The sequence below is a fragment of the Octopus sinensis genome, linkage group LG7 (genome assembly GCF_006345805.1).
Source record: "Octopus sinensis linkage group LG7, ASM634580v1, whole genome shotgun sequence".
Classification (NCBI taxonomy): domain Eukaryota; kingdom Metazoa; phylum Mollusca; class Cephalopoda; order Octopoda; family Octopodidae; genus Octopus; species Octopus sinensis.
Window position 1 is genome coordinate 17,840,853 of NC_043003.1, and position 25,749 is coordinate 17,866,601.

The 25,749-nt window shown below is 37.1% G+C and overlaps 1 protein-coding gene and 1 long non-coding RNA gene across 6 annotated transcripts in view; one reads left to right on the forward strand and one right to left on the reverse strand.

The window, feature by feature from the left end:
- LOC118764182 overlaps positions 1-20,948 on the reverse strand; it is a 28,260-nt gene extending 7,312 nt beyond the window's left edge. Inside the window, exons 1-2 of the long non-coding RNA XR_004999966.1 lie at positions 20,835-20,948; positions 3,903-3,905 (exon numbers count right to left, since the gene is read on the reverse strand). This is a non-coding gene — a long non-coding RNA (uncharacterized LOC118764182). The remainder of the gene's footprint in view (positions 1-3,902; positions 3,906-20,834) is intronic.
- Positions 1-25,749, forward strand: part of LOC115214228 (EF-hand calcium-binding domain-containing protein 4A) — a 168,207-nt gene that overhangs the window by 76,901 nt on the left and 65,557 nt on the right. For all 5 annotated transcript variants that reach the window (XM_036504578.1, XM_029783347.2, XM_029783349.2 and 2 more), the window contains exon 5: positions 15,516-15,606. In XM_036504578.1, coding sequence (XP_036360471.1) covers positions 15,516-15,606 — 91 coding nt within the window. The remainder of the gene's footprint in view (positions 1-15,515; positions 15,607-25,749) is intronic.

Here is a 25,749-nt window from a genome sequence, read left to right on the forward strand (position 1 = left end):
CACACTGGGGTTGACGTAATTGACTAATCCCCTTCCTCCAAAAATTTTCAAGGCCTTGTACTAAGGGTAGAAATAAATATTATTAAAGTGGTAAGACAGCAAAATTGTTAGCACACTCGACCAAATGCTACTAAGCATTGTTTCAGTCTTTATGTTCTGAGTTCAAATTCTGCCGAGGTCAGCTTTGACTTTCATCCTTTCAGAACTGATAAATTAAGTACCAGTCAAGCACTGGGGTTAATATTATCAATTAGCCCCCTCCCCCATCACCCAAAATTGCAGGCCTTGTGCCTGTAGTAGAAAGGATTATTTATTATTATATTGTTTGTCTTTACATTCTGAGTTCAAATTCCATAAAGGTCAACTTTTGCGAGTAATCATCTTTTTCGCAATCACTGAAATAAATACAAGTTGAACATTGGTGGTCAATGTAATCGATTAACTGCCACTCCCAAAATTTGAGGCCTTGTGCTTCCAGTAGAAAGGATTATTATTATTATTACTATTATTGTAGTTGTTGTTGTTGTTGCTGTTGTTGTTGTTATCTCCACCTTAGTGAAGGTGGAGGTATTGTTTTCAGTCATGTTTGTCTGTTTATTTGTCCGTGGACAAGATATCTCAAGAATTATTATTATTCAGGTCACTGCTTAGAATCGAACTCGGAATCTTGGGGCTAGTAGCCCGTAATCTTAACCACTACGCCATATGCACGGGCTACTAACCCCAAGATTCCAAGTTTGATTCCAAGCAGTGACTTGAACAATAATAATAATAATAATAATAATAATAACATTGAAAAATATCTTAGGAATGAGAACCCTGGCTCGAAATTTCCCCAAGACACCCGAAGAAGGCTGGAGGGTATATCAGCCGAAATGTTGTGTTAACAACAAACAAGTTGAGGACAAATATCCGTCAAATGTAAATAATGTAAATAATGTAAATAATTCCTCATCTCTTAAATATAGAACTGTCTAAAATACTTCTGTTTCTGATTTAACATCTTACACTCTATTGAATGGTTAGTGGTTGAGTGGAGGCAATGTATGGTCACAAGAATCCTTTAGTTTTGCTGAGGACAATGCAACTTCTCTAATATTGGTACCATGTTAAAATGCACTTTGTTCTCTCTGTAAAGAGGTTGGTAATTGGAAGTGCTTCTATCCTTGGAAACTGAGTTGAAAAGGAAATGTATAAGCAAGAATTGGTCCATGCCTGTCCAATGTCTGCCAGCATGGAAAGCAGAATATAAAATGATGGTGAATTCTAGTTATAGGTTATTGGTCTATAATTCTAGTTATAGGTCTATCAAAAACCTTAATCAGGGCAGTACTGTTAACTTTAGGAACCATTGTCCATAGGAAATATTACCTTGGCTGGAAACTAGTGAGGGTTGGTGTCAGGAAGAGTATCCAGCTGTAGAAGACCTGCTTCTGTAAATTCCATCTGAGTCATGCAAGCATGGAAAAGTTAACGAGCTGAACATTAAATGATGATGAAGATGATGATGTTTTACTGTTGATTAATGAGACAAAGGCAACAATAGAAACATATACAATCTCCTGTATAGGTGCAGGAGTGGCTGTGTGGTAAGTAGCTTGCTAACGAACCACATGGCACCTTGGGCAAGTGTCTTCTACTATAGCCTCGGGCCGACCAAAGCCTTGTGAGTGGATTTAGTAGACAGAAACTGAAAGAAGCCTGTTGTATATATGTATATGTGTGTGTGTCTGTGTTTGTCCACCCAACATTGCTTGACAACCGCTGATGGTGTGTTTACGTCCCTGTAACTTAGCAGTTCAGCAAAAGAGACTGATGGAATAAGTACTAGGTTTACAAAGAATAAGTCCTGGGGTTGATTTGCTCGACTAAAGGCGGTGCTCCAGCATGGCCACAGTCAAATGACTGAAACAAGTAAAAGAGTAGAAGAGTATCCACCAACATCTTACTAAATTACCTTTAATTATATTAAAGTATCTAAGACACTGGCTTGCAGAATATTAAATTTCCTTGTGACTACATAATGTATGCAAATACTTTCACTTTATAATAATTGCCTTGAGTTAAGTTTTTAATTAGAAGGATTCCAAGAGTTTGCAGAATTTTCACCTTCTGTCTAACGAATTGACCTACATTTTTGCAGTGTTTTTTTTTTCTCTTATATACATTCTTTACTTATTACTAAGCATTCGTTATATCTTAACTTTCCATTCACTTGGTGCAATAGTTGAAATTCACAAAATCACTTCTCGGTGATTTCAAATTTACTGACCAACAAAATACTGAAATTAAGTATACGGGTGGGTGGTGCTCGAAGCAGAGGTGTGAAATAAACTCTAGATCAGTTCAACAGGTCAGATATATTCCAAACATGTATTTGAACTGACCTAACAATTGAAATTAATTTACTACCATTGTAATTGTATTTACCTCTCAAAAAAAAAAAAAGAAATTAAATTAAATTAGCCTGTTTATTGTTCTATTCTCCTAATTTTGGCAACACTTCTAATAGAATAATATATGTCGATGCATTTCATTCATTTCTCTTGTTTATTTAAACCACTTTACTTTTTATATTCCACTGTCCTTTGTTTAGAAGGTCAAATAGTTCGCATTACAATTTGTGTGTCCTCTTTCGCTGCTCACCGCTGTTTTGCGTTTGTACATTGTCTAGCTTATTATTTCCATCTAACTACTTCCCCTCAGTCTTTTATCGAGACCGAGAGACTTGTAAGTGCCTTTTGCTACTTGGTGTTTACATTCTATAAACTACAAGTTATACCCAAGATGTTTTATTTTCCTCTGACGTGAATCTGTTATTTTTGTCTCTTTGAAACTGTTCAAATATCGAAAATTACCAATAAAATTAAAATGAGTATGGAACCATTATCTTTCACACAACACTTTGATATCTTTTGAGTTCATCTCTGTAATGCAGGTAAAATATTTTTTTTAGTTTCCAAAAACAGCCATTCTCATGTATTGATTCTGTATTATTATCGTCAGCACCACTATCATCATCATCATTTAACCCTTTCGTTACCAACCCGGCTCTGACTCTTTAGTTTAAATGTCTTGTTTACATAAGTTTTTGAATTAAAATCTTCCACCAAACCTTACTCGCAATTTATGTTCCTAACACTAGCTTAATGATAGCGAAGAAATTTTTACTAAATTCTTTGTTATATTTAAAATTAATTGAAAGAAACACAGAGCATCTCAAAATAAATACAGTTATGAAAGGGTTAACATCCATTGTCTGTACTAGCATGGGCTGGACAGTTCAACCAGAGTTGGCAAGCTGGGGAGCTGAACCAGGCTCCAGTCTGATTTGGCATGATTTCTACAGCTGAAGGCCCTTCCACTTTACAGAGTGTGCTGGGTGCTTTACACAGCACTACATCAGCACTACATCAGCACTTTTAATTACACATACAACAAGTGTATACCTATATTCTTCTGACATATATTGACATGTATTAGTTTCACTAATCTATAATCTCCTCAAAAAAATGTCTCAAAAAGAATCACCCTCGGTCTTCTGTGCAAATTTGGGCCCTTATTACATTCTCCCATGTGCTAAAAACCATTTTGCGTAAATATGTGCTACTGCAATTGGAGTGCATCTCACACACCTGTGCGTCTTTTATGTTATCTAATACAGTTATAAAATTTCAATTATAACTTTTGCTTTCAGAATCCTTTCTCTTTTGTCCTTATTTAACTATTTCAATTACCAATGTTATCAATTAGACACTCATATTAAACATTGAAACCGTTTACAAATGTTAATTCCCAATTTTGCTACCCTCGTCTTGTTTATTGTTGATTTGCTCATGATTAAATTATGCCAATTACAATTACTTTACTCATTACACTTTAATTTTAAGTCATATCTGAACAGCCTCTAACTTTTATTACAATGCTAAGTTAAATTATTATGATGACTGACGTATTTTCTGGTTTCATTATTTTGTTTACATTTTGATGCTTGATTTACAGATAAGCATTTTTAATCCATTTTTTGTTGTATCTTTGGATAGTCGTTATGCCAATAATAAATACACTGGTTCTGTTCACTTCTTTATTGTATATTATATATTAACGTTGCATGGCACCTTGGGCAAGTGTCTTTTACTATAGCCTCAGGCGACCAAAGCCTTGTGAGTGGATTTGGTAGACGGAAACTGAAAGAAGCCCATCGTATATATGTATATATGTGTGTGTGTGTTTGTGTGTCTGTTTGTCCCCTCCCAACATCGCTTGACAACCGATGCTGGTGTGTTTGTGTCCCCGTAACTTAGCGGTTCGGCAAGAGAGAGACCAATAGAATAAGTACTAGGCTTACAAAGAATTTGCTCGACTAAAGGCAGTGCTCTAGCATGGCCGCAGTCAAATGACTGAAACAAGTAAAAGAGTAAAAGAGAGTTAACCTACTAAGTTGTTTAATTAATCATTCAGTTAATCAATTGATTGATTATGTTTGTTAAAGTTACCATTCACAACTCCAATAACATTTTCTTTCTACCGACCTGAATCTGACCTTGAGTTGAGAAGGTGTGTCATTGTTTAGGTCACAAATACTGACAAAGGGAGTTTGACAAACATAATTGGTTGACTGATTAACTGAATGACCAACTAAACAATTGATTAGTTAATTAGGTAAATGGTTAACTAGTTAACTTTAATAATAATAATAATAATAATAATAATAAGGGTGACAAGCTGGCAGAATTGTTAGCACCCTGGGAGAAATGCTTAGCGGTATTTCGTCTGCCATTACGTTCTGAGTTCACATTCCGCTGAGGTCGACTTTGCCTTTCATCCTATCGGGGTCGATTAAATAAGTACCAGTTACACTGTGGGGTCGATGTAATTGACTTAATCCCTTTGTCTGTCCTTGATTCTTCCCTCTATGTTTAGCCCCCTGTGGGCAATAAAAATAAATAATAATAATAATGATGATGATGATTATAATTTAAGGGAGATTTGGCTGCTATATCCAGCAGGTCAAGAGACCACTTGGAGGCTTCCTTGTTAGCTTGTTCTAAGTAGTAGTATCCCTCAGTGTGTGTAATTAGCAGTAGTGACTTTATCAAAGAGGAAATGGGAGTTTTGATGTTGGTACTTCTTTTAAGTGCATCTGTAACGTAAGTGGAGGGAAACCATTTCTGCTTGCTCACAGCTGACTACATTATTATTATTATGCCAGTCAAGGCAGCGAGCTGGCAGAACCATTAGCATGCTGGACGAAATGGTTAGCAACATTTCATCATCCATTTTTACATTTTGAGTTCAAATGCCACTGAGTTTGACTTTGCCTTTCATCCTTTCGGGGTTGATAAATTAAGTACCAGTGGAACACTGGGGTTGATGTAATCAACTAGTCCCCTCCTCACAAATTTCAAGCTTTGTGCCTATAGTAGAAAGGATTATTTTATTATTATTATCATTATCATTATTATTATCATTATTATTATCATTATTATTATTATTATTATTAAATGAAGGCACATGACTCAGTGGTTAGAGTGTCGAGCTTACGATCGTGAGGTTGTGAGTTTGAATCCCGGACCGGGCTGCATGTTGTGTTCTTGAGCAAGACACTTTATTTCACGTTGCTCCAGTTCACTCAGCTGTAGAAATGAATTGTGATGTCACTGGTGCCAAGCTGAATCGGCCCCTTTGCCTTTCCCTTGGATAACATCGGTGGTGTGAAGGGAGGCTGATATGCATGGGTCTTCCATAAACAACCTTGCCCGGACTTGTGCCAGGGAGAGTAACTTTCTAGGTGCAATCCCATGGTCAGTTATGACCGAAGGGGGTCTCAGTATTATTATTATTATTATTATGGGAGTGAGCTGACAGAATCATTAGTACGTTGGGTGGAAATGCTTAGTGTATTTCATCTGTCTTAACGTTCTGAGTTCAAATTCCTCTGAGGTTGACTTTGCTTTTCATCATTTCGGGGTCGATAAATTAAGTACCGGTTATGCACTGAAGTCAGTGTAATCAACTAGTCCCCTCCCCACAAATTTCAGGCCTTGTGCCTATAGTAGAAAGGATTATCTTTATGCTAATTACCATTACCCTCATATTATATTAACCAAACCTGATATGGCTACATTCATCCATCTGTCCATCTGTTCATCCATCCATCCATCCATCCATCCATCTTGGAGGCTTAATAAAAGCACAAAATAAGAAATAATGAAAAGAAAAAAATTATTTTCTGAATCTAAATATAATGCCATTTTATTTCATTAAGTTTTAAAAATTAAATCAGCTAAATGCTTCCCATCATTGTCAACACACTGTTGGAGACGTTCATGAAAGTTATCGATAACTCTATGGATCATTTCTTCTGGAATGGTGAAATGTGATTTCTTCTTGTGGGGATATTTAAAATCAAAAGTATTCAGTCATCGCCCTCCATCTATTGATGAATTAAAACGTGCAGTTTGTGTAGAAATAGCAACCATTCCAGAAGAAATGATCCATAGAGTTATCGATAACTTTCATGAGCATCTCCAACAGTGTGTTGACAATGATGGGAAGCATTTAGCTGACTTAATTTTTAAAACTTAATGAAATAAAATGGCATTATATGTACATTCAGAAAATAAAATTTTTCTTTCCATTATTTCTTATTTTGTGCATTTATTAAGACTCCAAATGTGTCAGATCATTTTGGTCCACCCTGTATATTAGCTCATTAGTCATCCCAGGACTATAATAGAAAACACTTGCCCATGTTGCTATGCAGTGGTACTAAATCTAAAACCCTGTGGGGGTTGGGGAGCAAGCTTGTTAACCAACTACACAGCCGTGCCTATGAATAATATTACATAGAACTTGAAGGTGGCAAGCTGATGGAATCATTAGCATGGTGGGCTAAATGATTACTGGCATTTTGTCTGTCTTTTATGTTCAGAGTTCAAATTCCACTGAGGCCAGCTTGGCCTTTCATACAGTCGATGTAATCGACTCACTCTTCACCTGATTTTCTCCCCTCCATACACATGTATCTGACTCATACACCATTCACTTTCCAGACATTTGTACATTACTTCATATGCTTTATACGCACTTTTGACAAGTTGTGGTGCACCTGAGCACTGTATACAATAATTTCATTATTATTATTATTATTATATTAAAATTGCTGGCCTTGTACTAAAATTAGAAACCAGTATTACATAAAACTTTAAGTATAAGAGTAGATGAAAGAGCAGTCCATTTTGAGACCTAATCTTCTGGATGGTAATATTTCCTGATTCAACTTTGCCCTTCATCCCTCTAGAATTATTAAAAATAAGTAGCTTCTCTTATCGACATATTAGATGCTTGAGACAGTTCCTTTTCTCTGGCAAGAAGATTTCTGTATCATGTGACTCAAATGTATTGGATTTCAAGGTTAAAGAATCAAAGGATAGACCATTGTCTACACACTTCTTAGAATGGCTCAAAATTTAGACTAAATTATCAAAACATGTTATTGTTGGCATTAAGGAAATGTTCAACAGTGGAAGCATGTGTTGTAGTAATGCTACTGTTACTTACTAAATAATTTTGTATAGGCAAAGGAGTGGCTGTGTGGTAAGTGGGACTGAACTTATAACCATATAGGTGCAAAGCAAGCTTCTTAATCTCACATCCGTATTTTCTGCTAATGCAACTTAACTATGCATTTATAACAAACTACATGATTTAGTATATACTTTACTAGCACTCGTGCTGGTGGCATGTGAACAAAACATTCAAGCAAGATTGTTGCCAGTGCCGCTGGACTGTCTCCTGTGCAGGTGGCACATAAAAAGCACCATTTGAGCTTGGCCATTGCCAGTACCGCCTGACTGGCCCTCGTGCTGGTGGCATGTAAAAGCACATAAAAGTGTGGCCATGCAGGAGCACTACATTCTTGGAGTGGTTGGTGTTAGGAAGGCATCCTGCTGTAGAAACTCTGCCAGATCAGATTGGAGCCTGGTGCAGCTATCTGGTTCACCAGTCCTCAGTCAAATCGTCCAACCCATGCTTGCATGGAAAGCAGACGTTAAACGATGATGATGATGATATATATATATATATATATATATACATACTACACTCTCAGAGTGATTGGCATTAGGAAGGGCATCCAGCTGTAGAAACTCAGCCAGATCAGATTGGAGTCTGGTGCAGCCATCTGGTTTGCCAGTCCTCAGTCAAATCGTCCTACCCATGCTAGTATGGAAAGCGGACGTTAAACGATGATGATGATGATTCTGTGTCTAAGGTTCATGTTATTTAGCAGCTTGTATACTACATTTATTTAAATGCAATGTATAGACATCTGCATGGCTGTATTTGAAAGATCCATAAATAAAAAAATGTATAAAAACACAAAAAAAAGTGTTGGGGCCGGGGAAGAATTTAGCAAAAGTCATAATCCTGTGTTACTATGTGTATGTAAGAGCATAGGCTTTAGATGTCAGCTGGTTCTCCTCAAATTCTCACATTTCTTGTTTGGCTCCTTCCTACTAGGTCAGTCTTTGATGTTTTATTATTATTATTTTTCTTGGATTTTTTTCTTTTATGATTTTATTTCAAACTCACTGTAAATATACCTAATTTAACAGCAATTAAAAAAAATAAACAGCTATAATTTAGGTGCTCTGTGTGGCTGTGTGGTTAAGAACCTTGCTTTGCAACTGTGTGGTTTGGGGTTCAGTCACACAAAGCTCTTTCGTCACACATCCTGTGACCATTTGGAAGAAGTAGAACAAGAGGAGAGATGTGGGATAGAGAGTTGCTGAAGAGGTCACAGGAGGTGTGACAAAAGTACTTTGACAAACAAACTAAAATAATAATAATTATTATTATTATTTCTACTCTAGGCACAAGGCCTTAAAAATTTTTAGGGGAAGGGGGCTTGTCGATTACATCGACCCCCAGCATGTAACTGGTACTTATGTCATTGACCTTGAAAGCATGAAAGGGAAAGTCGACCTTGGCAGAATTTGAACTCAGAATATAGTTGCAGATAAAATACCACTAAGCATTTCACTCAGCGTGCTAACGATTCTGCCAGCTCACTGCCTTAATAATAATAATAATAATAATAATAATAATAATAATAATAATAATAATAATAATAATAATCTTTTCTGCTCATAGCACAAGACCTGAAATTTTGGGGGATGGGGCCAGTTGATTAGATCAACCCCAGTACACAACTGGTACTTAATCTACTGACCCTAAAAGGATGAAAAGCAAGTTGACCGTGACAGAATTTGAACTCAGAACGTAAAGACAGCCAAAATACCGCTAAGCCTTTTGCCCAGCGTGCTAACGTTTCTGCCAGCTTGTTGCCTTAATAATAATAATAATATAATAATAATAATAATAAATGCCCTGATGCAGTACCAGGGCATTTATTATTATTGTTATTATTATTATTATTATTAATAATAATACTACTGAGGGCAGTCAGTTGGCTGAATCGTTAGCACACCAGGCGAAATGCTTAGCAGTATTTCATGTGCCACTACAGTCTAAGTTCAAATTCCGCCAAGGTTGGCTTTCTTTTCATCTTTTCAGGGTCAATAAATTAAGTACCATTCAAGTCCTGGGGTCGATGTGATCAACTTCCCCCACTCCACAAATATCAGGCCTTGTGCCTATAGTAGAATGGATTATTATTATTTTTATTGTTATCACATAAAAAATATGTGCATATGTGTGAATGCAGACATGCATAGACTGGAGAGAAACGAAGGTAGTATGCTCTGTTGGATGTGTAATAACAGTGTGCATGTACGACAAAGTACAAATGTATTGAGAGAAAAGCTGAGCATAAGAGGAATCAAATGTAACATGCAAGAGAGAAGACTATGTTGGTTTGGCCACGTGATGCATATGAATGAGGACAGCTGCATAAAGAAGTGCCAATCACTGAAAGTAGATGGCACCTGTGGAAGAGGAAGACCCAGGAAGGCATAGGACGAAGTGTTAAGGACCGACCTCAGGATGTTGGGCCTCTCAGAAGAAATGACAATGGATCGAGATGTTTGGCAATATGAAGTTCTTGAGAAGACCTGCCCATGTCAACAAAACTGATTTCTAGAAGGGCTATGTCCCTCCACCACACTACATCTTTTCTCTTCCTCAAATTTCTGCTTCATGCTCTATGCTTACCTCCCACTCCCCATTTCTGTCCCCTTGGCCCTGTGCCACTGCATCATTGCTCTCTGCTTGCTTCTGACCTGTACGTTCCACCCACACCCTGTCTCAGTGTATCAATGCATATGCCCAGCACTTTGCTACCATCTCTATCCTGCCGTCTCCCACTCTCTCTGTTTCTGTCTTCTTTGCTGATCTCTCTCTCTCTTTCTCCCTCCACCCCCAGCTGGTTAACCTTGTACCTCTTCTACAACAAGATAGCAGTTTCTGTCTCTCTGCCTGCCTCACTATAACCTTTCGTTATCTGACACAAGACCACCCACTCTCAAAAGGGTGTGTGTGGGTTTTTTTTTTTTTGTCTTGCAAGTACTTGGTGACCCAGCTGTAAAATCCTTGCCAAAACTGACCTCAACTGTGCTTGTGCCACGTAAAATTTACCAAGTCCACTCTGCTCAGTGGTTGGTGTTTGGAAGGGCATCCAGCTAAAAAAATCCTGCCAAAATAGTTACAGAAATCTGATGCAGGCTTCCACCCGGCCAGCTTTCGTCAAACCATCTCACCTGTGCCAGCATGGAAGGCAGACATTAAACAATGATGATGATATATATATATGTATCCACATAATTTTACCTACAAAGGTTATTTTAACGTACCAAGCTACTTGGTAAAATTGTTAATTAATTGATTAATTAATTAATTAATTTGTTTAATAAATTTTACCCTTCTATTATTAATTTATATATATATATATATATATATATATGTATGTATATATATATATGTATATATACATATATATATGTATATATGTGTGTGTGTGTATATATGTGTGTGTGTATGTGTGTATATATATGTGTGTGTGTATATGTATATATACATATATATATATGTGTGTGTGTGTGTGTATACACACACACACACACATATATGTATATGCGTGTGTGGGTGGGTGTGTCTGTTCCATTTTCTGCAATAAAATTGTTTTTGACACCATGGCAATAGAACTGAAATAAGGTGTGGTGAACTACATTCTTTCACCATGAAGAAACCAGTTCAGCTCTAGTTATAACTTTTCTATGTCTTTACAAATAAACAGCAACAACAACAACAACACAACAACAACAACAACAACTACAACAATGTCCCTCTTAGCTACAATAGCATAATTTTCTGAGATATCAACTGGCTTTCATTATGCTACTCTTTGACACTTATGTAAAATCTCTTAAACATTTCACTTATAACTTTTTGTTTTGTTTCTCAGTTCTCTGCTTTTGTCTTCAAGTTGAAGCCTGTTTGACTTTAGTGCTTTACAGCTTTTGTTTCTATGTACGAGGCTAAGTCAGAAATTATCTGCACTTTTGCCATAACATATCTTTATTATTGTCACACTGCCTTCTGCTGCGCATGTGTGTTGTTATAGTTGGTACTATTGTGGCCACGTGGAGCCTGACCATGCCATTTTCCTTTCTGGTTTTACAGTGTAAGCATGGCTGCACCTTTAGCAATGTGCACCAAAGGAGGACAAAGGTTTGTCAGGTAGTGAAATTAAACGGAAGCTTTTAGCACAATACAAGGACAGTGCCCTGCTGCATAGAAGTGTGTATGAGTGGAATGAGAAATTTAAAAGTACATCAGTGTGCATGTACGACAAAGTACAAATGTATTGAGAGAAAAGCTGAGCATAAGAGGAATCAAATGTAGCATGCAAGAGAGAAGACTATGTTGGTTTGGACTTGTGATGCATATGAATGAGGACAGCTGCATAAAGAAGTGCCAATCACTGAAAGTAGATGGCACCTGTGGAAGAGGAAGACCCAGGAAGGCATAGGATGAAGTGGTAAAGACTGATCTCGGGATGTTGGGCCTCATGGAAGAAATGACAATAGATCGAGATGTCTGGCAATATGAAGTTCTTGAGAAGACCCACCCATGTCAGCAAAGCGGGAGCAGGACACCTGTCAACTTCTACCACCGATGAGAAGATTCAACAAGCTTGAGAGATGGTATTGGAGAACCAGTTTACCATTGCCGTCTTTCAGATCACTGATCACTGATCTTTGTTCTTCTGTGGTGCACATTGCTAGTCGAGCAGCCATGCTTACACTGTAAAGCCAGCAAGAAAAACAGTGCAACTAGGCTCAAACTTTGATCATGGGACCTCAATAGTTCCAACTATAAGCATGCATGTGGAGAAAGCAGTGTGATAATAATAAAGATATGTTATGATGAAAGTGTGATAATTTTTGACTTCTTCATATATGTGTTATGTTCTCTGTGTGTGTAGACACAGGCATGGTTGTGTGGTTAAGAATTACCCAAGCATATGGTTTTAGGTTCAGTCCCACTGCGTGGCACCTTGGTCAAGTATCTTCTACTATAATATCAAGCTGGTCAAAGCCTTGTGAGTGGATTTGCTTGATGGAAATTGAAAGAAGCTCATTCTGTCTGTCTGTCTGTCACTTTCTCTCTCTCTCTCTCTCTCTCTCTCTCTCCTCTTTCTATCTCTCTTGATACATATATATAGATATAGATGTGTGTATATATATATATATATATATATATACACGCACATTCACTCACACACACATACACCAATCATTCACTTCTACTATTTATCCACCTCTGCTACTGTCTCCCCTTCTCTCTCTCTCTCTCTCTCTTAAGTTTTACCTCAGTAAAATGCTCCTGGTACATAATGTAAAGTGCTTGGTGACAGGAACTGCATCCCACTCCAGAATCCAAGCTAAAAACGAATCATACAAACAAGATGTGCCTCCTGACCCATCTAGGAGAGCAGTGACTCCAAATAAGAACTAACTCACACTGTTGAAAACTGACTGATGTTAATGATGTTGATGATGGTGGTGGTGCTGGGGATAGTAGTGGCTGTAGTGGTAGTAGTGATAAGGATCGTTGCAGCAATTATTCAGGTGGTGATGGTGGTGGCCAAACTTTGTGTATACACAGATAAAATGCAGTTGGTTGTTTATCCTACTTTTTAATATAACCAAAATAGCAAAAAATTTTATAAATGGTTTAAATTGAAGAAAAAAAAAAAAGAAATTTTAAAAAATTGATGTTCTTTTCATTAAAATACTTTTAAAATAAAAGCGAGAACTAAGTAAATTAAAATATTTCTTTATTTTGGAAGGTAGCCAAGGTCAGAAACACATGTAAGATTAATTTTACCATCTTTTGCTGCAGTTGCTAGGCAATAGGAAAGAAGAGATTCTAGAAGTTTCAATTAGTAAGATTTGTGTAGATAAGAACTAATGAGGGATGAAAACATACATGACAAAACTATATATATAAACAATATTTATAGGCATGACTGTGTGGTAAGAAGCTTGCTTCCCAACCACATGGTTCTGGGTTCAGTCCCACTGTGTGGCACCTTGGGCAAGTATCTTCTACTATAGTCTTGGGCTGACTAAAGCTTTGTAAGTGGATTTGGTAGATGGAAGCTGAATGAAGCCCGTTGTTTATATATGTATATGTATATATGTGTATGTTAGTGTATATATATATATATATATATATAATATACAGTATTTATATATATATATATAGTTAATCCAAACATGAAAACAGAAAACACAACAATGCAAGGACGTGGAACAAGTATAGTGTTATTGGAAGCTCAGGAAAGGAAAGAAAGAAGGAAGATTTAACGTTGCGAGCAGAGCTCTTCATCAGAAACATAGAAAAAGGAAAGGTCCAAGGAAAGGAAGATGGAGGAAAAAAATCGCCAACGATACACACGCGGTCACATATGTATGTAGGTATTTGTGTGTCTGTGCTTGTCCCCCCACCATCACTTGACAATTGATGTTGGTGTGTTTATGACCCTGAAACTTAGCAGTTGGGGAAAAAATACTGATAGAATAAGTACTAGGCCTACAAAGAATAAGTCAGAAAAGTGTAATGGCATGCCACACAAATGCCAAAATAAGCAGAAACAGACCAAGAGAAATATGTCAAAATTGGTCTTCAAGAAGAACAAATAGTTGCAGCTAACATTTTGTTACAAATCATAAAATATTGATACAGGCAACAGAGTATTCAATGAGGCATAGGAGTGGTTTATAGGCATAGGAATTGCTTATAGGCGTAGGAGTGGTTTACAGGCGAAGGAGAGGCTTGTAGGCGTAGGAGTGGCTTATTGGCGTAAGAGTGGCTTATAGGCGTAGGGGTCGATTTGCTCAACTAAAGGTGCTGCTCCAGCATGGCCACAGTGAAATGACTAAAACAAGTAAAAGAGAGTGCTGCCTGAAACAAGTAAACTATAGAAGAAAGAGTTTTTTTTTTGCTTTTACTTGTTTCAGTCATTTGGCTGTGGCCATGCTGGAGCATCGCCTTTAGTTGAGCAAATCACCCCCAGGACTTAATCTTTGCAAGACAAGTACTTTTTCTATCGTTCTATTTTGATGAACTGCTAAGTTATGGGAACATAAACACATCAACATCGGTTGTCAAGCGATTGGTATGCATTTTCACCCTGAACGAAATGACAGTAGGATCTTACAAAGGACTTATTTAAGCAATCACCTGAAGAAGCATTTCTTATACCTTGGACGGCTGACAGTGTTTACACAATGTGTTAATTATATCATCTCCCAATGTACGAGAGTAACAATGTGTCGAAACAATTGTGGTGATTTTAGATAAATAAGTAGATATATACATACATATATATATATATATATATATATATATATATATATATATATATATATTATGTGACCACGTGTGTATTGTTGACGATTGTTTTTCCTCTGTCTTCCTTTCCTTGGATCTTTTCTTTCCCTATTTTTCTGACAAAGAGCTCCGCTCGAAACATTAAATCCTCCTCCTTTCTTTCTTTTCTTGAGCATCCAATAACACTATACTTGTTCCATGTCCTCGCGTTGTTGTGTTTTCGCTTTGTGTTTTCATGTTTGGATTAACTTTATATATATATATATGTTTCTTTATTACCCACAAGGGGTTAATACCCACAAGGGGCTAGTACATATATATATATATATATATATATATATATATATATAATCACACATTCATGCATCATCATCATTGTTTAATGTCCACCTTCCATGCTAGCATGGGTGGGATGGTTTCACAAGAGCCAGCGGGCAGAAACCTGCACTAGGTTTCTGTGACTAGACATATATACATATATATATGCACATATACATACATACATACATACATGTATGTACATACATACACACACAAACACACACACAAATGAATGTATCATAGAAATAATTGGAATACTCCTAAGACAGTTCATCAGTACAACCTATATTTTCTGTTCTCTTACATGTTCTTGTTTCACTTTCAAATTGCAGGAAAACAATTAAATGTGACGATGAAGTAACCAAACTTTATGAGGAAATGGAATACCAGATTAAACAAGAAAAAGAAGCAATACTCAATAAGGTAGGTTGGAGATATTTCTATTGGCACAGGCAGCTTGCTTCCCAACCATATGATTCTGGGTTCAGTCCAATTGCATGGCACCATGAGCAGTTGTCTTCTGTTATAACCTTGGGCCGACCAGAGCCTTGTGAGTGGATTTGGTAAACGGAAACTGAAAGAAGCCTGTCATATATATATATATGTATATATTTATGTATGTGTGTCTGTGTTTGTTCACCCCACCATTGCTTGACAACTGATGCTGATGTGTTTATGTCCCTGTAACTTAGCAGTTTGGCGCAAAGAATAAGTTCTGGGGTCGATTTCTTCGACTATAACCCTTTAAGGAGGTGCCCCTGCATGGCTGCAGTTATGTAAAAGAATATCATTTATAAGCGGCACGTAAAAAGCACTAACTGATCGTGGCCATTTCCAGCCTCCTCTGGCCCCTGTGACAACCGATGCTGGTGTGTTTACGTCCCTGTAACTTAGTAGTTTGGCAAAAGAGACTGATAGAATAAGTACTGGGCTTACAAAGAATAAGTCCTGGGGTTGATTTGCTTGACTAAAGGCACTGCTCCAGCATGGCCGCAGTCAAATAACTGAAACAAGTAAAAGAGTAAAAGATTATACAATGCACCCTTTTTCAGTACCTTTATAAATGTCTTGCGTACAACATGGATGAATAGTTAAAAAGTTCGCTTTGCAATTACAAGGTCTCAGGTTCGATCCCACAGCATAACATTTTGAGCAAAAGCCATTATTTTCTCTTGGCTCTTGAGTAAAAATTGAAGATACAGAATTTACAATGGTAACTCATCACGTAGATTGTGCCTAATTGAAATGTTCAGCTTCATCACAGTGTACTCTACTGATTCTACCTGAGACCTGCATGAAGGATATAAATATCTGTGGAATACTCAGCCACGTTTATGCTAATTCGATGAGCCTGATAGGCTGGTTGGTCTAACAGCTGAATTTTCATGTGACTGTAGGGTATGATTTGAAGAAGATTTAACTGCTATTTTTAGCATGGGAAACAAGCTCATAGAAACTTATTTATTTACTTGAAAAGAACTGGTTTAAAAATGTTGGTGTGTTTTGAATTACAAAATGATTGTGAATAAATTGGTGCAAGCATGGCTTTGTGGTTAAAATGCTTGCTTTGCAACCATGTGGTTCTGGGTTCAGTTCCGCTGCACAGTATCTTGTGCAAGTGTCTTCTAGTATATAGCTCCAGGTCAGCAGAAACTCTGTGGGTAGCCTGTCGTGTGTGTGTGTCCCTACCACTGCTTGACAACTGCTGTTGGTTTGTTTATGTCCCTGTAATCTAGCAGTTCAGGAAAATAGACCGATAGAATTAGTACCTGATTTAAAAATGAATACTTGGGTCAATCTACTGTTCTATATGCCCACGGGCATGTGGCGTAGTGGTTACGAGCGCAGGCTTCTAATCCCAAAATTCCGAGTTCAATTCCAAGCTGTGACCTGAACAATAATAATGATAATAATAATAATAATAATAATAATAATAATTAATGATAATAATAATAACATCGAAGAATACCTGAGGAATGAGAACCCAGGTTCGAAATTTCCCCAAGACACCTGAAGAAAGCCAGAAGGTATATCAGCCGAAATGTTGTGTTAGCAACAAACAAGATGAGGACAAATATCCGTCGAATGTAAATAATGTAAATAATTGGGTCAATCTGTTCAAATAAACCCTTCGAGGTGGTGCTCCAGCATGGCTGCAGTCCAGTGTGTGCAACAAGTAAAAGATAAAAGAGCTAAATATAATTTGTTTTCATGATCAATTTTGCATTATTTTGTCCTTTTCATCTAAGCTCAGGAGATTTTTTTTTCCCCATTATAATCCATGTATATCTTGGTTTGTTCATTTTATTTGGTAAATGGAAACTTACTTATACTTGTGACAGCGTTCACCCAGGGTGGGTTGAGCTGGCTTCTTCTCTGGTCCTAACGGCATCATGAACCATGGAGACCCACGCTCAACGGTCCAGTGTGAGGTCATTGGAGATAGCGAGCTATTCGCGGTTCCATCTGCGCAGACCGACCACCTGTGGACCTGAAGTAGATAGTTCGTATTCATAGTAGGATTCATAGAAGTTTCGTGGGAATATTGAATTCACAAGCGGTCCCCGACATCCTGCATGCATATCCCTGTTTGCCATGGAATCTCCACAGACGCAGGGACAGAATAACCTCGAAGCCGCTGGTTGCTGATCAGATGCCTCTTGGAATTTTCACCAGAGCCCCATTGGCCTGGCTGTGGCTCTAATACTGCTCGGTGCCAGACCAATCTGCCTTGGGTGGCCCTACCAGCAGCTGAAGTTCCTGATGTCATTGCTCTGACACTGCCCGGTTACACCACCCTACCGCTTTGAGGAGGAGTTGGACTTTAGATTAGTAAATGGAAACAGCAGTAGTTCATTCAATGTATATTCCCCATCTACTCAAATACAAAAGTACCGAATAAGAACTGAATTCTAAATTTGAATCCTACCAAAACCCTGTTATATTTTACTAAACATTGTACTTTGTATAATGTTGAGCGAAAAATTCTCAATTGCTCAAGCACTTCAAACTCAATTGCAGTACCACAAGTGTCCCTCACAAGAGCTGATACACATCTGGTATCACACTCTTGTTGCCGGAAGAGCTCTAAGAGGTAAACAGCCAGATTAAAAATATTGTTTGTTTGTTTTTTTCTTTTTGTTTGTCTGTTTTTTAACAAGTGTGGCTGTGTGGTTAAGAAGCTTGCTTTCCAACCACATGATCTTTGGTTCAGTCCCATTGAGTGGTACCTTGGGCAAGTGTCATCTAATATACTCCTGGGCCACTCAAGACCTTGTGAATGGATTTGTTTGACATAAACTGGCTTCTGTGTCGGTGGCACGTAAAAAGCACCATCCGAATCGTGGCCGAAGCCAGTGCCGCCTCGACTGGCTTCCGTGCAGGTGGCACGAAAAATGCACCAATCCGACCGTGGCCGATGCCAGCCTCGCCTGGCACCAGTGCAGGTGGCACGTAAAAAGCACCCACTACACTCACGGAGTGGTTGGCGTTAGGAAGGGCATCCAGCTGTAGAAACACTGCAAGATAAGACTGGAGCCTGGTGCAGCCTTCTGGCTTCCCAGATCCCCGGTCGAACCGTCCAACCCATGCTAGCATGGAGAACGGACGTTAAACGATGATGATGATGATGATGAAACTGAATGAGGCTTGTCATATACATGTATGTATGTATCTATGTATGTGTGTGTGTATTTGTGTACTTGTGTATGTATTTGTGTGTACCATTGTTTAGACATCATGTACTGGTTGTAAACAAGCATCACCCTCATACAAGCCAGGTTGTTTGTTTCCAGTGAAAATCATGTCTGGCGATGGTGGGGTGGAATATTACCTGGCTTGGAAACAGGTGAAGACTAGTGTAGATATAATCACTTGTGCATTTCCCCTAAAAAAAAATTTGGCCTTGTGCTTCAACAAAAGAAATCATAATTGACATAGATTTATGCTGTACTGATTATGAGAAATATTAAGATATAAGCATATATTTGACATAAAGATATTGTCTTTTTGTTCCATGCCGTTGAAATGAAAGCCATATAAAATAAGTCTCCTTTCATGCTATGAGAAAACACCCTCAACACAGAAATGTATATATATAAAAATTTTCCCTTAATGTCTATTTTAAGAGCTATAAAAAAACACCCTTTGTAACTAGTAGGACCACTTGTTTCTTTCTTGTGCAAACATTATAAATATGAAACCTACTAAACTTTCTTTAATACTTTTTTTTTTTTCGTTTTCATGCTTAATATGGCATGTAAATATTGCAGCCCGATGAATAAGTTTTACGTGCTTTAGCCTGATTTTTTAGATTTCTACAATTCAGTGTTCCTACAGACAAAAGTAGCCCACTTGTTTCTTTTGGGAGAATAAGTCTATACAGGGATATTTAGGTTACTGGTTGTCATAGTAACAATTTGTTTGAATTCTAAAACTTTTGGTTACTGATAAGTACTTCAGAAGCTGGCTCACACACAAGAGAAAACAAGAAAACACTTAGTATTTCCTAGTAGTATTTGACCTACCATGTATTTTTAAAGTGTATTTTTTGTACATTCTGTTATACGTAACATGTGTTTATATTTTCTGATTTAAACATATTCTTTTATTGTCTCGTTCAAATGCACAATATTTTACTTGCTAATTTGATGGACAAAGAATTAATATTTTAATTCAAGAAACATTTCTCACCAAAATGTATACATATGTAGTTGATGATAAGGGAGAAATAAATAAAAAAAAAACTGTTGATAAATTGAAAAAAAATAAACACAAAAATGTTGAATCACAAGGAAAGGTTGTCATATATATATATATACAGACCAGTATGTTTATGTATTTAGTTATTTACTGCGTATTCATTGCAGGCCTTGGATTAAATATTTGAATCTTCGTGAAGGTACAATTTAAATTTTCAATTAGAAATCTTGTTCTGTGTAATAAGTTTTGTAATTGTAGTTTGTTTTTATTAACAACAACAACAACATAGCATAATATTCAACATATGAGAAAAATCTCTTAACCCTTTTGTTACTGTATTTATTTTGTGATGTTCTGTGTTCCTTTCAATTAATTTTAAACATAACAAAGAATTTAGTAAAATAACTTAGTTATTATTAAGCTAGTGTTAGGAACATAAATTGTGACTAAGTTTTGGTGGAAGATTTTTATTCAAAACTTATGAGAACAAGACATTTGTACTACAGAGCCAGAGGCAGTTTCAGCCAGGTTGGTAACGAAAGGGTTAAGAATTGTTTCTCTATTATATATTTTAACCCTTTTGTTACCATATTTCTGTTGAGATGCTCTGAGTTCCTTTCAATTAATTTTAAATATAACAAAGAATTTAGTAAAATAACTTAGTTATCATTAAACTAGTGTTAGGAACATAAATTGTGAATAAGGTTTGGTAAACAAGATATTTGTACTCAGAGCTAGAGCCGGTTTCAGCCGGGTTGGTAACGAAAGGGTTAAATCTTAAGATTAATATGGTATAAATTTAGAAATATGTAACAGAATTTTCAATCTGAATTCATATATACACGCTTCCTAATTTTTTTTCCAATCCTAGAAAAAATATATCAAAAAGAATAATTGCTTTCTCTTTCTATTTCTCTATTTCAATTACAGCAATAAACTTAACATATGACTAAGTGGTTACAGTATTTGGCTCGTGATCCTAAGGTCATGAGTTCAATACCTTGTTGTATGTTGTGTCCTTGAGCAAGACACTTTATCTCACATTGTTCCAGTTCACTCAGCTGTAGAAATGAGTTGTACCCATATTACAGAGGGCCAGCTTAGTCACATTCTGTGTCACATTGAATCTACCTGAGAACTATTTTAAGGGTACACTTGTCTGTGGAGTACTCAACCACTTGGACTTTAATTCCTGAGCAGGCTGTTCCATTGATCGGATCAACTGGAACCCTTTCCTCGTAACCGACAGAGTGTTAATTAATAATCTTATCTAAACAAAATAGTTTTTCTAATGTGTTTAACAATTTTGCATAGGAATGGCTGTGGTAAATAGCTTGCTTACGAACCACATGGTTCCGGGTTCAGTCCCACTGCATGGCACCTTGGGCAAGTGTCTTCTCCTATAGCCTTGAGCCAACCAGAGCCTTGTGAGAGGAGATTTGGTAGACGGAAACTTTAAGAAGCCCGTTGTATATATATATATATATATATATATATATAATATATATATATATATACACACACACATACATGTGTGCGTGTATGTATGTTTCTGTGTCTGTGTTTGTCCCCACAACATTGCTTGACAACCAATGCTGGTGTGTTTACGTCCCCGTGACTTACTGGTTCAGCAAAAGAGACTGATAGAATAAGTCCTGGGGGTCGATTTGCTCGACTAAAGCCGGTGCTCCAGCATGACCACAGTCAAATGACTGAAACAAATAAAAAAAATAAAATAATAAAATAGATGCTCAGTTTGCAATCATCAGAGGAAATAATTATTTTCCCATTAGTAAATCATACAAATAATAGACTCTCTCAAGGCAGTGCCCCAGCATGGCCACAGTCTAATGACTGAATCAAGTAAAAACAAAAAATATATCAAATGATACATCTTTTCTTTCTGAAGATTGCCACAGACTACCTGGTTCTTCCCAGCAAACTATGTGCTACTACATAAGCCTATGTTACTTGACCTGGTTAAACTAACAACTAAATCATTCTCAATGCTCACTGATATCTTCAAAAGTATTTACAGTACATTGACTGATGTAAACTTAGATAACCATTTGACTAAAAGACAGGATGATCGTATTTGGAATGCCTATGATTACAAGAATTCTTGATAACAGCTGCTGACCTGAGGCCAAATATAATAACAAATAACACATGTCTTCACTTTTCATATGTATCAAATGATATACCCTTTTTACTGAAACATGAACCAGTTGTCATCAATAAAGATAAAAATTCTTCAGACATCTTGTTGCTATTATAAATTCTGACTAGCATTATACAGGGTGAACCAAAATGATCTGACACATTTGGAGGCTTAATAAAAGCCCAAAATAAGAAATAATGAAAAGAAAAATTTTATTTTCTGAATGTACATCATCATCATCATCATCATCATCATCATCATCGTTTAATGTCCGTTTTCTGTTCTAGCACGGGTTGGATGGTTCGACCAAGGTCTGGGAAGCCAGGAGGCTGCACCAGGCTCCAGTCTGATCTGGCAGTGTTTCTACAGCTGGATGCCCTTCCTAATGCCAACCACTCCATGAGTGTAGTGGGTGCTTTTTACATGCCACTGGCACAGGTGCCAGGGGAGGCTGGCAGTGGCCATGATCGGTTGGTGCTTTTTACGTACCACCGGCACAAGCCAGTCAAGGCGACACTGGCATCGGCCATGTTCGGATGGTGCTTTTTACGTGCCACCGGCACAGCTATCATAACTACAATTTCCATTTGATATTTCTTACATATAATGCCATTTTATTTCATTAAGTTTTAAAAATTAAATCAGCTAAATGCTTCCCGTCATTGTCAACACACTGTTGGAGACGTTCATGAAAGTTATCGATAACTCTATGGATCATTTCTTCTGGAATGGTGAAATGGAATTTCTTCTTGTGGGGATATTTAAAATCAAAAGTATTCAGTCATCTCCCTCGATCTATTGATGAATTAAAATGTGCAATTTGTGTAGAAATAGCAACCCTTCCAGAAGAAATGATCCATAGAGTTATCGATAACTTTCATGAACGTCTCCAACAGTGTGTTGACAAAGATGGGAAGCATTTAGCTGATTTAATTTTTAAAACTTAATGATATAAAATGGCATTATATGTACATTCAGAAAATAAAATTTTTCTTTTCATTATTCCTTATTTTGTGCCTCCAAATATGTCAGATCATTTTGGTCCACCCTGGCAACATGATTTAGTTTGGAGAATATTTACTGTTTTTTATTCTTTTGTGACCAAATTGTTATTGAAATGCACTTTTAATTCATTTTGAAAAAGAGTGAAGAATTTAATAAGATAGCTTTGTTAGGCACAGGCACGGCTATGTGGTAAGAAGCTTACTTCCCAACCACATGGTTCTAGGTTCAGTCCCACTGCATGGTACCTTGGGCAAGTGTCTTCTGCTTATAGCCTCAGGCTGGCCAAACTCTTGTGAGTGCATTTAGTAAATGGAAACTGAAAGAAACCCATTAGATGTCTCTCTCTCTATGTGTGTATGTGTGTGTGTGTGTGTATATATTTGTATATGTATATATCACTGTGTGTCTTTGTGTCTCTGTCCCTCACCACCACTTGACAACTGTTGATGGTGTGTTTACATCCCTGTAACTTAGCAGGTCAGCAAAATAGACCAATAGAATAAGCACTAGGCTTTAAAAAAGATATGTCCTAGTGTCGATTCATTCAACTAAAAACCCCTTTAAAGCAGTGCTCCAGCTTGGTCACAGTCATGGAACTGAAACAAGTAAAAGATAAAAAATTATTGAATTGGTTTCTAGAAAATAATTTATCATAAAGTTTTGATGGATGGTTTTTAATTAAAGTCACCTCGAAGCAGAAAGGCCAAGATACAAGCTACAAGCATGTTAGTATTAAAAGGGTTAAGTAAAAACTCTTCTTTTGACCAACATTATTTTCAAGGATTTGTAAACCGCAGTAGACGCAGTGCTGTGGTGGCATGTAACTACAGATGAACTAGTGACCAGTGATCATAGGGAACAGTAGGTAGTAGACTTAATCTGTCACCTACTTTAACACCTCCACCTTGACCTTGGATGTTTTTAACCTTTTAGCATTCATATTACTCTGTTCACCTTGTTTTGAATTACTCATGTATTATCTTGTAGCCTTGGGGTATCAATGATGTGATTGTTAATGGGTTGGACGATTTGAATTAGGTCTGGTGGAACATATGGATGCACCGGGCTCCAATCTGATCCAGCTGAGTTTCTACAGCTGGATGCCCTTCTTAATGCCAATCACTCTGAGAGTATAGTGGGTACTTTTACATGCCACCAGCACGAGGGCCAGTCAGGCAGTACTGGCAACGGCCACGCTCAAATGGTGCTTTTTATGTGCCACCTGCACAGGAGCCAGTCTAGTGACACTGACAGTGACTGCGCTCAAATGTTTTTTCACGTGCCTCCAGCACACGTGCCAGTAAGGCGACACAGGTAGTGATCACACTTTTTACGTGCCACGGGCACGGAAGCCAGTTTGTTGCTCTGATGTTACTCTTAGCACTCCACTAGCACGGATGCCAGTCACCAAATTTGATTTCGATTACAAAAACTATGGAATATATATAGTTTTACATACTGATAAAGTAGTTTAGGCATTTTATCCTTTGTTGTGTACATGCACCCATCGATTTTGATCTCAACAGAAAAAACATTTTGGTCCTTTTGACTATTGTTGGCATCTTTTTTGTCTCGGGAGACAATGGAGTTGCGCATAAAATAATCTAGTCCGGCTTTTACATTTCATGTCCTAATACATCTCCTGCTGTGGCTGTGTAGTCCTATCCTGGACAAACACTCCATCTGGCAGGTGCTGCAAATGTAGCGAAGACTTTGCCTGGCTGGTTGTAATGTCATACTTTCTTGTTGACGTCTTTTCTTGTCTTTCCATTTCTCCTCTCTCCCTCTGTCACTCCTATGTGTTCCCTCTTTTATGGTACGTCGCCAATCTCCATGGTTGCTGGCAACTGCTTCCCAGTTTTTGACTATGCATACCAAAACACCATGTGTCTCAAAAGAGTTAATGATATATATTTTTTTTTATTACCTAAGTTATCTATTTTAAATTAATAAATCATTAATTTTTTTTTATTTCTGTAGCAATCTGATATTGCTTTCTTGTCTAAAGGTATGGCTTCTACTCATCTTACAAGATAAGAAATTAAGAGTTATGATTGTTTATATATTTCCTATGAGCATTAGTAAATTAAAGAAGAAACTCCAACCAGAAACCAAAACCAAGTCACTACACTATGTCTGTTGACCAATATTAATTGTGTAAATAAGAGAGGAGTAGATGTGTGTGATAGTAAATACTAATCAGTACCAATGCCTATTCAGACACTGAATAAATACAAGCACCTGTTCAGGCACTTATACTTTATTTGGACGTTGGTATTTTACTATGTAAGGAGGTATTGGTAAGATATAAATTCTGTTCTCTGTTCAAATATCACCAAGACCAACTTTGTTTATTTTCTCTCTGGTTATTGATATAACTTGTACTTGTAATAATGTATGACAACTAGCTACGTTGATTTACTTGACTACGCTCTTCACCTACAAATATTGACTCTTTGCCTGTCAAAATCCATGTTAATATCAAAGCTCTTTGGGAAAGAGTTGCTTGTTTTTTTTATTTTATTTTATTTTATTTTATTTGTGTGATTTAGTCAAAGAAGAAAAGGTGACCTATTTCAGGGCCTCTGAGGTTGGTAGGGGTACTCTACCTCCAGATCAGAGACCTAGCTTGAAGTCTTGCAGTTGACTGAATTTAGCCAACAATTGGCCAGATGATGATGGTAAACCAGGCAACAATA